General features: G+C 37.8%; 1 protein-coding gene across 1 annotated transcript in view; it reads right to left on the reverse strand.

Moving 5' to 3' along the window:
* LOC149815970 (folate-sensitive fragile site protein) overlaps nucleotides 1-16,875 on the reverse strand; it is a 77,734-nt gene that overhangs the window by 20,937 nt on the left and 39,922 nt on the right. The window contains exons 7-10 of the mRNA XM_089988443.1: nucleotides 5,606-5,664; nucleotides 4,978-5,045; nucleotides 4,223-4,309; nucleotides 4,045-4,112 (exon numbers count right to left, since the gene is read on the reverse strand). Of these exons, the coding sequence (XP_089844569.1) occupies nucleotides 4,045-4,112; nucleotides 4,223-4,309; nucleotides 4,978-5,045; nucleotides 5,606-5,664 (282 nt within the window). The remainder of the gene's footprint in view (nucleotides 1-4,044; nucleotides 4,113-4,222; nucleotides 4,310-4,977; nucleotides 5,046-5,605; nucleotides 5,665-16,875) is intronic.

Consider the following 16,875-nt stretch of genomic DNA (forward strand, 5'->3'; position numbering starts at 1 on the left):
TAAACTAACTAAAAGAAAGAAAAACATTACAAGAGATTACATGAGCTGTCTATGAGATTACATATTTTAACAATACATGCATCGGAAAATATGCATATCAAGGTTCATATACATGCATCTGAATGTATTTGGTTTGATTCAGGTTGTCGAGTTTCATATGCATACAGCTGAATATATTCTTTTTTTTAGATTTGTCAATTTTCACATGCTTGCATCCGAATATATGTTTGATTCAGATTTGTCGAGTTTCATATGCATACAGCTGAATATAATCTTTTTTTTTATTATTCAGATTTGTCGAGTTCATACCCATGTATCTGAACATATTTTGTTTCAGATTTGCTGAGTTGGTACTCATGTTTCTGAAATTACATATGTAACTCATGTTTGTCTTCTTTGCTTATGTATTAAATTATACATGTTTTTTAGCAGGATTGTCTTCATTGTTCAACAAGATAAAATTTATTTCTTTTTCAGCATGATTGGAGTTAGTGATTCATGTATCCAGTTGTATGTGTGTGCGTACGGTCGAGCCATGTACATGATTACGATCATGTACATGGATCAGCCAGCATGCTAATTTGGGTGTACTGGCCGACCCATTTAAATGATTTTAATCATGGACATGGATCAACCAGCATATTGTACCTGTTTGTACAGGTCTGGCCGACCCATGTACATGATTATGATCATGTACATAGATCAGCCAACAAGCTAATTATATGATTCTTTTTTGTTTGGCCAACACATGTACATGATCAATCATGTACATAGATCAGCCCCAGCATGCTGGTACATGTTCATTTTGGTTTGGCCGACCCATGTACATGATTTTGATCATGTACATGGATCAGCCAGCCGGCTATATACATGTTTATTTTCAGCCTAGCTGACACATGTACATGATTTTGATCATGTACATGGATCAGCCCCAGCTGTTGACTTGATAATCGGACCAACAATGATATGTTTATTGTTGAGTGGTCAATTCATGTGCATGAATCTGATCCGTGGATTGCATAATTATTGTTATGGTCGATACATGTACATAATTCTGAGTATGTACATGAATCAAACCAGCTGAGTATGGTTTTGTGATGGTAGATACGTACACGATTGCGATTAGATTATGTATTTTCTAAGTTGATACATAATTCTGATCATAAATTGATTAGTTTGCAATTGTGCATATCATACACATGTTGATTATGCATAGAATTGATCATGAATGGTATGCTTTGCAACCATTGTATTCGCATGTGTATGTGTTCCGCTTAATTTGCATTCCTATTTTGTGTTTTGAATATGCATAGTGAACATGTTTAGAAACAATGTATGTATTGCATGTTTACTAAAATTTTGTAAGTCACATAAATTACTTTTGAGATGTGTTGGTGGTCGGATGTGAACCACTGCGGGCCGTATAGGCCAGGAGCATGTGTTGCTCCAAATGTTGATTTTATTTATGCATTACAAAATTTATTTCTGAATTTTTTTTTTTCAAATTTAATTACAATGTTAAATTGTGAGGGTGAGGGCCCAAAATTGTTTTTGCATGTTGATTTGTAAAACGGTTCTTATGTAAAAAAGTTGAAAATTTATTTGAAATAGTAAAATAGACCAAACAATGTAATTAATCTCTTCTTGGATGTCCTTTCCACAATGTGGGAATCCTGGATGGCGATTATGGAGGACTGTAAGGATACTAAAACTCGGTGTGTGATTGTACCCCTTAACCTGATATTGTGGTTCACCTCTCTAACATGGTTTTAGGGAGATTCAATCACTTTTTCTGGGGGTGGTGTTGTTGACTCAGTTATAGTTATTAGTATACCAAGAAAGTGACGTCAATAGTGGAGGATTTTCATTGATGTCCCGGTATTAGGTGAGGATTCTTAATGTTCTTATGAAAGGTGAAGATTCCTGATATCGGCCGAGGAAGTGTGAAACCCAGTAATAAAATACAAATTGTGTGTTAAGCTACAACCTATGTCACACGGACTCGGCTAAGGAGGTGCCGCACCCGAGTCGACACGCCCCGACACGGGTGCGGTTTCGGACTCGGCCCGGACTCGGTCAACGCCGAGTCGGACTCGGTCAACGAGTCCAGGCCGAGTCCGTCCACATTTTGGACTCGGTCAACTTTGACCGAGTCCAAAAATGTCCCTAAAAAACCAAATTTTTATATTTTTATTTAAAATATATATATATATAAAAAGAGTGGCAGTGCTGCAGTCACAGACTGTGACTGTGCTGCAGTCACAGACTATGACTGTGCACAGTCTGTGCAGTGTGCACGACTGTGCACAGTCACAGTCTGTGATTGTGCACAGTCATGTGACTGTGCACAGTCACACAGACTGTGCTGTGGCATTTTAAAAATAAAATAAAATTATATATATATATATATATATATATATATATAAAATTATATATATATATATTTTTGCCGAGTCCCCGTGTCCAAAAATTTTAAAATTGTGCCGCACCCGTGTCGCACCCGCACCCATGTGACATAGGCTACAACTGATAACCTAACTTGAACTTTCAGAATTGTGCCTGTTTTGAGTATCTACGGGTTTAAGAAAAAGTAGAAATTAAACTTGTGTACTGATAGCTCTGATACCATGTAATGAAATGGAAAAAAGAATGCCTCTTATGGGCTAACAAGAACACAATATCAAAGAACACCAAAACCACTTTTGGGTCAACACAAAAAACACATGCACATAGGCCACTTAAGGGCTAAGAATATACTAAAAAATATAAGATTTTATATATCAAGATGCTTGAGAAAACATTGAATTTACAAGGGGAATACCCTTATTTATATACAACCAAGGCCACATAGAGCCCTTGGAACACTCTCCAAGGGCTAGAAATAGAGTCGTTGGGGAGGTCCCATCCCAACGCCTCTATGTGAGAATTACATAGATGCCCTAAAAACAAACTAAAATCCTATTTTGTAAAAAAAAAAGAAAGGACTATTTTCCCCTAATGGGCACAACCTATTACAAAACAATAAAAAGGCAAAAATACCCCTAATGGGTATTTACCTATTACAATGATAAAGTGTATATATACATAATGTATATATACATTTTATATATATATATATATAATCTTAACATCCAGCAGCTGTGGTCAAGCCATGTCAATAGGCCCGTAAATGAGCCGAGCCCAGCTTGTTCAAGCTCGGCTTGTTAATCATTTAACCCAGCTCATGCTCATAAGTAGACGAGCCGAGCTTGAGTTACCAGAGCTGAGCCACAAGCTGGCTCGTGTAAAAAAAAACATACCGTCAATGGTCGGATTTGAACCTGAAACCTCTCTTTCACATTCCCTATGGACTAACCAGCTGTATAAAGTTGTTTTTTATGATAACTTTTGCACATAAATTATATATCTTATTTTCATACGAGCTTACATGAGCCAAGCCGAGCCGATCACCCTCTGTTTATGCTCAACTCATTTTCTATTAACAAGCTGCTTGTGGCTCGGTCCATCAGCTTCATGAACTGAACACGAACAAGTTCATGGCAAGCCGAGCCAAGCCAAACCACGGGCTGCTCGGCTTGTTTCCCAGCCCTACATGTCAATGTGCAAACAAGGCTTGTTTAGCAAATCTTTTACTAGAATGGTACATCTAACAATAGTGACATTTGGCAATGGGAAAATTTTTTCACCACAAGCACCATTGTTAGATTCTGCAGCTTTAGTGCACTCTCCTGCTATGCACACTTACCGCAAAAGAAAAAAAACACAAAAAATGGTAAACCAAATAACTCGTGAAAAAAATGAGAGATCCCTTTTTGTGCTAGCCTGAGTCGTGATACAGAAGGAAATTTTGACAGTAAATGGAATAATCCAAAAAAAAATGACAGCCTTGTCGCAAAATTTTATAGAAGCACTTTATTCCACTTTTCAGAATTGGCAAAGGTGACATATAATTAAGAAGGTATAATTGAAGTATTACATTTGGTCTGGAAAGAGGAAAAGTAACCCACAGAAGATCAAAACTTAGAGAAGACATGTAGAGGGTACCTTTTCTAGATCTTCCGTAGCCTCTTACAGAATCAACATTACTGTCATCATCATCTCTAGTTTTATCTCTGAAAACAAGGACATTGGCTCTCTTAAGATCAATAAAACAAAACTGCAATCACGTTCATATGAAGAAAAAAAAACATTCTGGGCTGAGACAATTAGTTATTCAGTTCACCTCTTTCTTTTGTGCTTCTCCTTTTCCTCTTTCTCAACACATTTCTCTTTCTCTTTATTATGTTTATACATAAGCTTTTCTGCACAACTATATGATAAGATGTTAATGATTCCATGCACACTTAATGCAGGAAAAACAACAAACTGATTAAACCAAGTTAGGTGGTCTAGCATAGACACAATAAGGCAGACATATTTTGACTAGTATGAGGCAGTGGCATGAATTTTTGGCTCAGTTTCCATCCCTGGGGCCCACTGGCTTCCAGCATGGAGGGATGGTAACTCGTTTCGTGGTGCGACTCAAAAAATGCTGGCAAAAGGAGGGGATGCGAAAAAGGTGGGGCCTACACTTGCTAGCTCAGCATGTTCCTTTCCCTTTCCCACTGTTTGTTTCAAGGTCTGATGAAAAGGGACTGCGCTTTCCTGCCAGCTTCGCTTTTTTCCACCTATTTGCACTGAAACGAACAGGCCCTTACAAAAATTGGGCAGGATAGCATCAAAAAGCCCTGGCAAGCCAGTGTAGAAAGGAATGACCATAGAACCAATGCAATCACTTCACATGCTCATTCAGGGTGCCTTGCAAACTTGATCTTCCAAGTTGATGGAAGCAGTTGTACTAAAAGACATACTGCATCCTAGACTAAAAACTACAACAACATGGGACAAGATAAAACTATGAACACAATGTCAGAAAAAAAAATCCTGTCATAAGTATTTAAGAAAATGGAAAGGAGTGGAACAAATTAATTTCCTTACCTCTCACAAGCTACTAATTTCACAAGTGCTTGCTTACTTTCTCCAGCTTCAGCATATGAGAAATTCACCTAATTAATAAATGAGAGTTAAAATAGAAATACAGAAGATTGTGAAATAGTGGCATCTTATTATTATTATTATTATTATTATTATTATATAGATAGATAATGTCAATTGATCAACTAGGTACGCTCAGAATAAACAACATTTAATTATACCTCATCATCATTCATAAATTTTAAGGAAGATAGCAATAGCAATCATTCAAAACTAACTTCCTCATTCACTTAGTTACTTTCAAAATGTTATAAATGCAATTGCACTGCAGTACTTATCCGACATTTTCTAACTGCCAAAAGCCTGTGGTGAGCACCTGCTGGGCAAAGGGAAATTGAAAGTTTACAAAAATATATTACCTTTCCATATCATTAGGTCCGTGCAAAGCTCAGCTCAGATTTATTTAGAAAACAAACTAACCACGAGCAGTAAGCTCATTTACTTGAACCAACTCGAGTTTGGAGATGGGTTTGACAATGTTAAGAGCTCGATTAGGTTTGGGTTCCGCTTGTGTGTGTGTGTGGAGAGAGAGAGAGAGAGAGAGAGAGAGACCATAGGTATGAAACCGTACCTCATAGCTAGCAAGCCCATCTTTTTTATCACATTTTCTGTTACCGCAAATGAACTGGCCTGTCAAATGGGTAAGAGTAGTTAGCATATACATTAACCAGTGCCTTGTTAATTGTCATCAGCTGATCAAACTATAAAATAGCACTTCATAAGATCTACAGAAAATTACACTAGGAAAAATGAAACCACATGGATACATGATCAAGAGTTACATTTTGGCTTCAAAATAACATTTCTAGCACAGAACACGGCTTTTCAGAGTTGAATGTGCAAAATAAAGAATTAAACCAAGCAAACCCTCACTTTAGTTTAGAACTGCCATAAAAAATGGAAAAAGGTGAATAAGGATAGTTTTCATCTCTGTGCAGGAAAATCTCAAGGTTTTCTCTTTCTAGATCAAAACCTGAAAATTTATCAAAATATATTGACAAAGTGACAGGGTTGAAAAAGTCTATTCGTCTATGTATTCTTTACTTGTATTTGTTATTTTGTATTCCGGGTCTGGATAATATATCAGACCCAACCCATACTGTAAACAAAGGATATATATACATGTTTTAGGTCACGGTTTCATTATTGAAAATCGTGACAGCCGCAGCTCCTTCTTTCTCTTTCCTCTCTCTTTCACGTGTAACAGATCCTAGTGAAATCTAACATGGTATCAGAGCAGAGATCTATCTAGGGCTTCGAAGCTGCTTCCAGAAGGTCTGACCTGAGAGATCGACCTGCATCCAATCAAGATGTTTTCTTATTTCACACTTTTCTTCCATCTTCTTCTTTCTTTCATTTACTCCTTCGTTATTCTTCGTGCCTGAATATTCAGATTTGACGTGAATTTGCGTTAGACCTGAAAGACTTCGGTTCTTCTTTCTATTCTCGTCTCATGGTTCGTATTGAATATTCAGATCTGATCGTGTAGATACGTCAGATCTGAAATATTCAATCCTTGCGTCAGATCCCAAATTTTCTTGATTGTACATATTCTCCGTCTCGCACTCCCTCATTCTGTCAGATATGAAATACTCAGATCTGATCATGAATATTCTTGGTCTCGCAATTCCTATTTCTGCCAAATCTTGTCTGAAACCATCGGATCTGATCATCCATTAGTATCAGATCTGGAATACCACATTTCTTGATTGTTGAATCACGCAAATCATTGTGTCTGCAAATCGTTGTGCCTACAAATCGCTGTGTCTACAAATCGTTATGCCTACAAATCGTTGTGTCCACAAATCAATGTGCTTTTAAATCATTGTGCCTGTAAATCGTTATGTCTGCAAATCGTTGTGCATGAAATACACCTGTTGTCAAAATTCTATATTCACGAAAGCCTTTGTTCTTGAACCAGCATAGTTCCCATCTGCGATTTATTAAAGTCTGTTCAGCGTGAGTTGTTCTGCTTCCTTTTCCTGCATTTATCACAGAAAAAAAAGGCAGGAAGGGACAACCAGCAAGCTTCTCACGCAGTGGATTGTGCATCTCGTGAACATCTTGTTAACTTTAAGCTATGGACTCCTCTCATTCTTCCCAATCTGGTCTCTCTTCGAGTTTTCTCAATCAGCTTGTTTCTGAAAAGTTGACCACCTCAAACTTCTTGAATTGGAAAAGACAGATCATTCCTTTTATAAAGAGTCAAGGTCTCTTAGGTCATTTGGATGGAACCGCTTCAGCTCCACTGGAATTTGTTACGCGAGAAGAGAAGGATGATAAAGGGGCAATCTCAATTGTGTATGTAAAAAATGCAGACTATCTCAACTGGGAAAAGAAAGATCAGTCAGTGGTCGCGTACATCACCTCTACACTCTCTCAAGAGGTACTTATTGCAATTCCTGACAATTGCACAGCCATGTAACTTTGGGAGAGACTAGTTCAGACATATTCACAAGTTTCTCAAGCAAGAATGGTTTTTCTCAAGAGAGAATTTCAACTACCGAGAAAAGACTCCATGACTATCATGGAGTATCTAAACAAGATGAAGACTATCACAGATCAACTTGCGGTTATAGGATGTGCAGTGAGTGACAGTGATATGATGCAACAAACCTTGAGTGGATTGAGATCAGAATATAACATGATTGTTACCTCATTACTGTGTTTGTCTGCTCTTCATGGGTTTTACGGCAAGCATCTCGCTCTTGGTTTGATAGCTTCTCTCTTAAGATTCAGAAACATGGCTTTGCTCACTCCCTTCTAGATCACTCATTGTTCATCTTTAGAGGGCAAAATGTGATCACCTTATTGCTCATTTATGTTGATGATATTATCATCACAGGAAACTCTGAGGATTATATCAAAGAAGTAAAGAAACTACTTAGTCAGAGATTCAAAATGAAAGACCTTGGTGCCCTGCGTTATTTTCTTGGAGTTGAAGTTGATAGTCGAGCTGATGGGTTGACTCTCACCCAACACAAGTATACGATGGACGTTCTAACCAAAGCAGGTATGAAGGATTGTAAACCTCTAGGGACTCCAAGTATTCTTCACCAAAAACTGAGTGCTCATGATGAAGGCTTGTGTAAGGATCCCACCAGGTACCGCAGTCTAATAGGGATGTTACAGTATCTCACATTCACTCGACCTGATATTGTTTATTCAGTCAATCAGATGTCCCAATTCATGCATAAACCGCGTACTGGGCATATGGAGGTTATTAAAAAGATACTCAGATATCTGAAAGGAACAGTTGGGGATGGATTAATATATTCTCCAAAACCATCTGCCAAAGACATATGCGAGATTACTGTATACTGTGATGCGAACTGGGCAGGAGATCCAGATGAACGTAGGTCTACATCAGGATATTGCATCTTTATTAGAAGAAATTTAGTATCCAAGAGCAGTAGAAAACAAAAGGCCATTGCTAGATCAAGTACTGAGGCTGAGTACAGATCTATGGTTGCTGCTACTGCTGAAGTCACATGGGTCAGACATTTGCTAACTGAAGTGGGAGAAGTGATATCTCGGTCTGTCTTGTTGTGCGACAATCAAAGTGCTCTCAACATGTCATTCCATCCGGTTCATCAAAGTCGTGCCAAGCATATTGAGATAGATCAACATTTTGTGAGACAAAAGGTTGAAGAAAAGGAGATCGAGCCCGAATTTGTTAACACTGAAAGACAAGTTGCAAACATATTCACAAAAGGCTTGACCAAGGATCGTTTTTGGACACTTAAAGGCAAGTTGTTCATGGTTCGACACCATGATCAACTTAAGGAGGGGTAAAAAAGTCTATTCGTCTATGTATTCTTTACTTGTATTTGTTATTTTGTATTCCGGGTCTGGATAATATATCAGACCCGACCCAGACTGTAAACAAAGGATATATATGAAAGAATGAAACCCTAATCTACGATGAGAGAAGAGAAGAGAGGGAGAGAGAAATTTCCAGCTGAAAGGAGGGTTCAGTCCATCGTGACTGCCCTCTCATTCTATTTAACATAAAGTGTAAACATTAGGGTACGAAAATACCCTTTTAAAAAATAATAATTTACAATACATGAACTGGATCTGGACCTGATCCATTATACAAATGGATCGGGTCAGACATACAATGAAGATAATAATGTCTTCTTTTCAGCCTCCCTCAAGTTGTGCATGGTGTTGGACCATGAACAACTTGTTCTTCAAAAACCAAAATCTATCCTTTGTTAACCCTTTAGTGAGGATATCAGCAACTTGTTCTTTTGTTGACACATACATGGGCTCAATCTCTTTGTCTTCAACCTTTTTCTTGATAAAATGTTGATCTATTTCAATGTGCTTTGCTCGACTATGGTGAATGGGATTGAATGACATGTTGATGGCACTTTGATTGTCACATAGCAACAGTGATCGAACAATCGGCTCTCCCATTTCAGTCAGAAGATGTCTTATCCATGTACCCTTGGCCGTGGCAGTGGCCATTGATCTGTATTCGGCCTCAGTGCTCGATCTAGCAACCGCCTTTTGTTTTCTACTGCTCCAGGATACCAAGTTTGGCCCAATGAAGCTGCAATAACCAGATATTGATCGTCGTTCGTCTGGATCCCCCGCCCAATCAGCATCAGCATAAGTAATAATCTCATGGCCCCCACCTGGATCTAATTCTTCCTTGCCTTTGTATACCAGCCCATCACCCACTGTACCCTTTAGGTAGCGAAGTATACGTTTGACTGCCTCCATATGTGACACACGAGGTTCATGCATAACCTGGGATACCTGATTAACCGAATATACTATGTCAGGTCTAGTAAAAGTCAGGTATTGCAACATGCCAACTAAACTGCGATACTTAGTGGGATGTCCATATATATCCCCTTCTTGCGAACTCAATTTCTGATGAATGACACTTGGAGTTGTTAACGGCTTACAATCTGTCATGCCTGCTCTGCCGAGAATGTCCAGCGTATATTTGTGTTGAGTAAGGGTAAGTGTATCATTCTTGTTATCAACTTCTACCCCAAGAAAATATCGCAGCTCTCCCAAATCTTTCATCTTAAATCTCTGATTTAATAACTTCTTCACCTGCTCAATGTGGCTTTTACAATTCCCTGTGATGATGATATCATCTACATATATCAACAGAAGAGTAGTAACTCCTTGTTCATTGTGAATGAATAATGAGTGATCCAGAAGAGACCTAGAAAAGCCATGCCGTTGTATTTCTAGAGAAAAACTGTCGAACCAGGAACGAGAAGCTTGTTTCAAACCATAGAGTGCTCTCTTTAATTTGCATACATATTTTTTGGCGTCTCGTTCTGCATATCCAGTGGGTTGTTCCATGTAGACCTCTTCTTTTAAATCCCCGTGCAGAAAAGCATTTTTCACATCCAGCTGGCTCAATGTCCATCCATGTTTAATGGCTAGACTCAACACAATACGAATAGTCCCCATCTTGACAACAGGACTAAAAGTTTCATCAAAGTCTTGGCCTTCCTCTTGTGTGAATCCCTTGGCTACCAGTCGAGCCTTGTACCTTTCGATGCTCTCATCTGGTTTATATTTTATCTTGTACACCCATTTTGACCCAACTACATTTCTGTTCAGTGGTCTAGGCACAATCTCCCATGTGCCACATTCATGTAAGGCCTCCATTTCTTCATTCATTGCTTCTACCCATCTTCTAGAGCTCGCAGCTTGATAGAACATAAGAGGCTCATCCTCTTTACTTATGGATGTCAAGAATAACTGAAAATCCATTGAAAATTTTTTATAACTTACCCACCTGTCAAGTGGATGTCGAATCCGTGAAGATCTTCTGATATCCGTGTTCGAACAAGAAGTGAATGAGGGCTCTTTCTCTCGCCGAGTGTACACAATTCCCTTATACCTTGTTGGCTCCAAGTCATATGTGACAGTTTCCTCCGTTTGAGTCTCATTGGCTGAATCCTCATGTGGCTCATTCTGACTGCAATTTTCTGGACATTCTACTGTACCATTGGAGAAGAGTTCTGAATTTAACCATGGGTAGTATACCTCAATGCTGGAGCTTGAGTTATCAGTATCCACCATAGTTGAATTATTATCCTGATCAGCAAAGTTCATTTCATCGAAAATAACATTCCTTGATATTTTGACACGCTTACTCAGGGGACACCTGTACCCTTTGTAATCTTCGGCATATCCTATAAACCTGCATTTCAAAGCTTTATCTTGGAACTTGTGCCTGAGTGAGCTATCAATGTGCACATAACAAACAGACCCAAACACACGTAATTCATGATAATCAGGTTGTATGCCAAAAAGAGAGAAGTATGGTGACTTATTTTCTAAGATATTCATGGGCAAGCGATTTATCACATGAACTGTGGAGTGGAAGGCCTCAGTCCATAATGATGTAGGGAGATTGCTCCCGTGCATCATGCTCATTGCAGTCTCAACAATATGTCGATGCTTCCTCTCAGCAATCCCATTTTGTTGAGGTGTATGAGGGCAAGACACTCTTCTCTTTATCCCATTATGTTGAAGAAAATTAACAAAGTCACTCGAGGAGAATTCACCTCCTCCATCACACTGGAAATTAAGAATGTTGGTAGAGAAATGATTTTGAACGAAAGAGTGGAATTTCTGGAACAATCCAAAAACTTCTGATTTGTGCTTCATAAAGAATATCCAAGTATAACGTGAATAACTATCAACGAAAATAAGATAGTATTTACTGCCAGAAAAAGAAGTAATTGGAGCAGGACCCCAGACATCTGAACAAATGACCTCAAATGGCCTTGAAGCTCTTTTATTAATGGAAGCAAAAGGTAAGACATGACTCTTACATAGATGACAGCTAGAACATTTTGTATCAACGACTTCTGAACTCAGACTGGACTTAGGAATAAGATTATTCATGACAAGTTTTTCAATAAAATGGCGACCACAATGGCCAAGACGACTATGCCAAAGTCTTGGCTTATTACTTTCAGAAACATTAAATAAAAAATCAGAATCAAAGACTTGGTGAGGCTTCAAGGATGAATAGTTGGGATGAATGAATGAAGGATCTTCTTGGAAGATGTACATGTTGCCCCATCGTTTTCCTTCAGCGAATGTCCTCCTCGTGCGAAGATCCTTGACATAAACAGAAGAGGGAGTAAATTCAACTGAAGCATTTGCATCATCAACAAGCTTTGAGACAGAAACAATGTTCTTTTGAATATTAGGAGCATGGATGACACTTGGAAGTTTAAGAGAAGACTTTGACATGTGTATAATGGCATTTCCAGTATGTGAGATGGCATGATGTGATCCATCTCCTGTGACAATGCTATTCTTTCCAACATAAGGTGTAAGAGTCAAGAGTTTACCTACATCACCTGTAACATGAGTAGCTGCTCCAGAGTCGACATACCAAGTTCCTTTGTCATTTTGTTTCATATTTAATCCTGCCAAGGCTGCCAACAACAACTCTTTTACTTCTCCATCCTTTCTAGCCTCTGCTTGTGGAGCTTTCCCTTTGTTTTGAGGATTAAACCAACAGTTCGCTTTAATGTGCCCTTTCTTGTTGCATAGGAAACAGGTGGGAATGGGTCTTTGTCCCTGAACATTGGGTGTTGGAAGTATGCCACGACCTCCATAGTTATTTCTCCCTTGTCCTCCTTTTCCTCGAAAAGAACTTCCTCTACCTCGACCATAACTCATTCCCATAGCCAGCACATCTTGTGTTCCGGAATTCCCATGAAAGGCTTCAGAGGAACCTTTCAGATTCATCTCATATTGCAACAGTTTTGCACGAAGATCTTCAAACTTTGGAAGTTCTGGTAAGCATAGTAAGGTTGTCGTCATAACATGATAATCTGGCCCCAATCCACTCAAGGTTTGTTGTACTTTATCTTTTTCACTGACAAGACACCCAATAACCGCCAACTGATCTGTGATGCCTTTCATTTTATTCAGGTATTCCATAATAGACATGGAATCTTTCTTCAGCATTTGAAATTCTCGCTTCAGAAACATAATTCTTGCCTCAGAAATTTGTGAATATGTTTGAACTAACATATCCCACAGTTCCTTTGCCGAACAATCATCAGGAAGAGCAATAAGGACCTCCTGTGAAAGAGTTGAAGTGATATATGCCACTAGCGATTGATCTCTCTTCATCCAAGCAACATATTCTGGATTCCTGTGAAGAACAACAGATTGTTCGCCTTTATCGTCCACTTTTTCTTGCGAGAGAAATTCTGGAGGCGGTGGGACCGATCCATCCAGATGGCCAGAAAGGTCCTGACTTTTTATAAACGGAATAATCTGTCTTTTCCAGGTCAAGAAATTACAGTTATTCAATTTTTCAGAGACTAGTTGACCAAGAAAACTTGAGGACAGGCATGATTGCCCGTGAGTAAATTCCATTTGATGAATATGCTTGAACTGACACTTAGGTATGAAGAACAAAGAACTCGGCTAACAGAAAAAGACAGATAAGATATGACAGATGGCTAACAATGATTAGCAGTGATTAGCAGGAAAAACAGCAGAAAGGAAAAGGAAATCACAGATCAAGAGATTAACAATAGTTAGCAGGGATTAAACCACAGATCAAGAGATTAAATGTAGGAAAAACAGCAGGAAAACAACAGGGATTAAACCTGATGAACCTGATTTCACAAAGAAGCAATCACGGCTGAAAAGAAAACACAGATTGATGTTGTAACACACGGCTGAAAGAAATCACAGATTTTCTTCACAAAGATTTTCTTCACACAGATTCACGCTAGGTATTTGAGGGCCACAATACCACACAGATTCACAGAGATTTACCACACAGATTCAAATCACGGCACACAGATTCACGCTGGGATTCACGGCTGATAAGTTCACTCTGCTGACGCTGGTGGATTCACGCTGGGATTTGCTCACGCAAACTCAGGCTGGGTTTTCTTCATGCAGACGCAGATTCACGCAGATGGACTTTCTTCACGCAGGCTGGGCTTTCTTTCTTCACGCAGGCTGAAATCACGCTGATTCACGACCAGACATTCTTCAATGGGTATTTACGCTGGGTATTCACACCCAGATTCATGCAGATGGCTGATGCAGATCCACGTTGATGCAGATCCACGCTGATGCACACGCTGTGCTTTCTTCACGCAGATTCACGTAGATCCACGCCTTGCATTCTTCACGCAGATTCACGCAGATCCACACCCTGCTTTGATACCATGAAAGAATGAAACCCTAATCTACGATGAGAGAAGAGAAGAGAGGGAGAGAGAAATTTCCAGCTGAAAGGAGGGTTCAGTCCATCGTGACTGCCCTCTCATTCTATTTAACATAAAGTGTAAACATTAGGGTACGAAAATACCCTTTTACAAAATAATAATTTACAATACATGAACTGGATCTGGACCTGATCCATTATACAAATGGATCGGGTCAGACATACAATGAAGATAATAATGTCTTCTTTTCAATATATACATGTTTTAGGTCACAGTTTCATTATTGAAAATCGTGACAGCCGCATCTCCTTCTTTCTCTTTCCTCTCTCTTTCACGTGTGACAGATCCTAGTGAAATCTAACAAGGGTGTTACCTAAAAGTAATACAACACGATCCAGACTAGAGTTTTTCTTTAAACAACAGCATAAGAAAATACGCTACAGGGGATTTCTGTAAGAAACTCATCCTGATAAGTGGATTTAGGTGAGGGTCAGGGGTGAAAAAATGAAATTCCATTTAGAGGTTGGCTAAAAAGCACAAGTGGAAGGTGTTACGAAATGGCATGGAACCCAAGATACATTATACCAAATCCTATTAGAAAAATGAAACCCAAATGCCATAGCACAATGCATTTGGATATAGACATCACATAGACAAAAGTAGGAATCAAGAGTAGAGAATAAATAATTTTATTAATAAATATACAAAATACATTTAATCCTCCCTACAAACACTCATACATAATGCCTAAACTACCCATCACTCTCTCACGTACAAATGCACACACCACCCATATTTATAGGAAGAAGAAGAGGAAAGAAAAGAGAGAGACTAGCCCAACGGCTAGTTGACCTCTTCCAACTAGCCGTTGGGACTAGTCCAACGGCTAGTTGGTCAGCCCAAGTTGACAAACAAAACAAATAATAAAAAACAAAATAATACTAAAAAAGTCATTTTAAATAATGATGAATAAAGATAAAAAATCATATTTTACCCCTAAAAGTATAATTTGAGTATACTCAATCTAAAGACCAAACACCTATACCTAATGGGTACACCAAGGATATACCTAAAATACAAAAAGAATACAAAAATTACAAATACAAAGAAAGTACCAATAAGTATACCTCAGTAAGTACAACACAAAAGATACATTTATCTTAACACCCCCTTTAAACTTACGGTGAGTAACCGAAAGTTTGCAAATACAAAAAAAAACAAAATGTCTTCATTATATTTACCAAATGCCTTCATTAGTTGCTTCAAGGGAAGGGCGCATCGAAAACTTTCATAAAATCTTCAAGATTTTCAGCAATCATGTGCTCAAACTATCATCTCTTTGAGAACCTGTAAACAGAGCTAGACAAAAGTCCCAACTATACAAAGAATATATATCTCAAGGTACATTTTAAAAACAAAAGAAGATTTAAAGTAACAAAAATTGTTATAATAATAGGAAAATTTGTTTTAGACAACAAATATAATGATATATATTATGGAGAGAGGATGGTTGAGCACACCAACAAAACCCAAAAAATACAACACACAGAAAATAAACTACACAATTTTAAAAGAGAGTATCAAGAAAAATAACTTTAAGTAGTAATTTTTAAAATTTAACAATTTAAGCAAGATACAATAGCCATTAAGAAAGATAAGAGGAGCATACCTAAAAGATCATTTTTAAGAAATCTAATTTAGACATCATAACCCTAAAATCAACATATTTTTCAAGAAATTGATCAAAAGAGAATTTGACCACTAAAGTTCAAAAGACAAGCACATATAAAATATCAATAGGAGATAAACAATCTTAGATAGATAATATCTCAAAGGTTTAGAAAACACTTCAAATGAAAGTACAAATCATCAATTAAAACATGCATATAAAATGTAGAAATTCAAAAGAGATCACAACAAAAGAAAAATTAATTAAATTTATACAAAAATGCATACAACAATTGGTGCAAGATATAACCAATATGAAACTAATCTAAATATCCTCAACATATATATCCATCATGCAATTAAAACATATTTAATGCACATAATAATGAATGAAAGAAATCTCATAAATCACAACCCATTAGGATTCACTCACACAACCTAAAATGGGTTTAAGCACAAAGGACCAAACAACAATCTTAATATATATATATATATATATATATATATATATATATATATATATATATTATCAATGAAATGCACATAAGATACATGAAAATTTATCAATAAACATTTTTTCATACAAGGAAAAGCGGGCAATGGAAAAGATTAGAAAGTACATGCAGAGATATAAAAATCCCACATATAACAAATCATATCAAACGAAATAAGTTTTGCAAATTTCAACAACAGTTTGCTCACTACAAGCAATCACCTCTTTGACCTCCAACTCAATTTCTTCAAAATTCAAGTATATCAGTATGTAGGACAAGAGATCAAACACAAATATCAGTAATAACTAAACCAGTGACCATGCACCAACAATACCGGTTATCTAAACCATGGTTGCCAGTTGAGGAAGCGGGAGCGGGAAGCGATACGGGAAGCGGGAGCGGGAAGCGAGGCACTTTCAAAATTTTAGGAAGCGTGGGACCACTTAGGACTGATTCGGGAAGTGTCTCGGAAGCGACCT

The sequence above is a fragment of the Nuphar pumila genome, chromosome 15, assembly GCF_984573655.1.
Source record: "Nuphar pumila chromosome 15, dmNupPumi1.hap1.1, whole genome shotgun sequence".
In the NCBI taxonomy this organism is placed as follows: domain Eukaryota; kingdom Viridiplantae; phylum Streptophyta; class Magnoliopsida; order Nymphaeales; family Nymphaeaceae; genus Nuphar; species Nuphar pumila.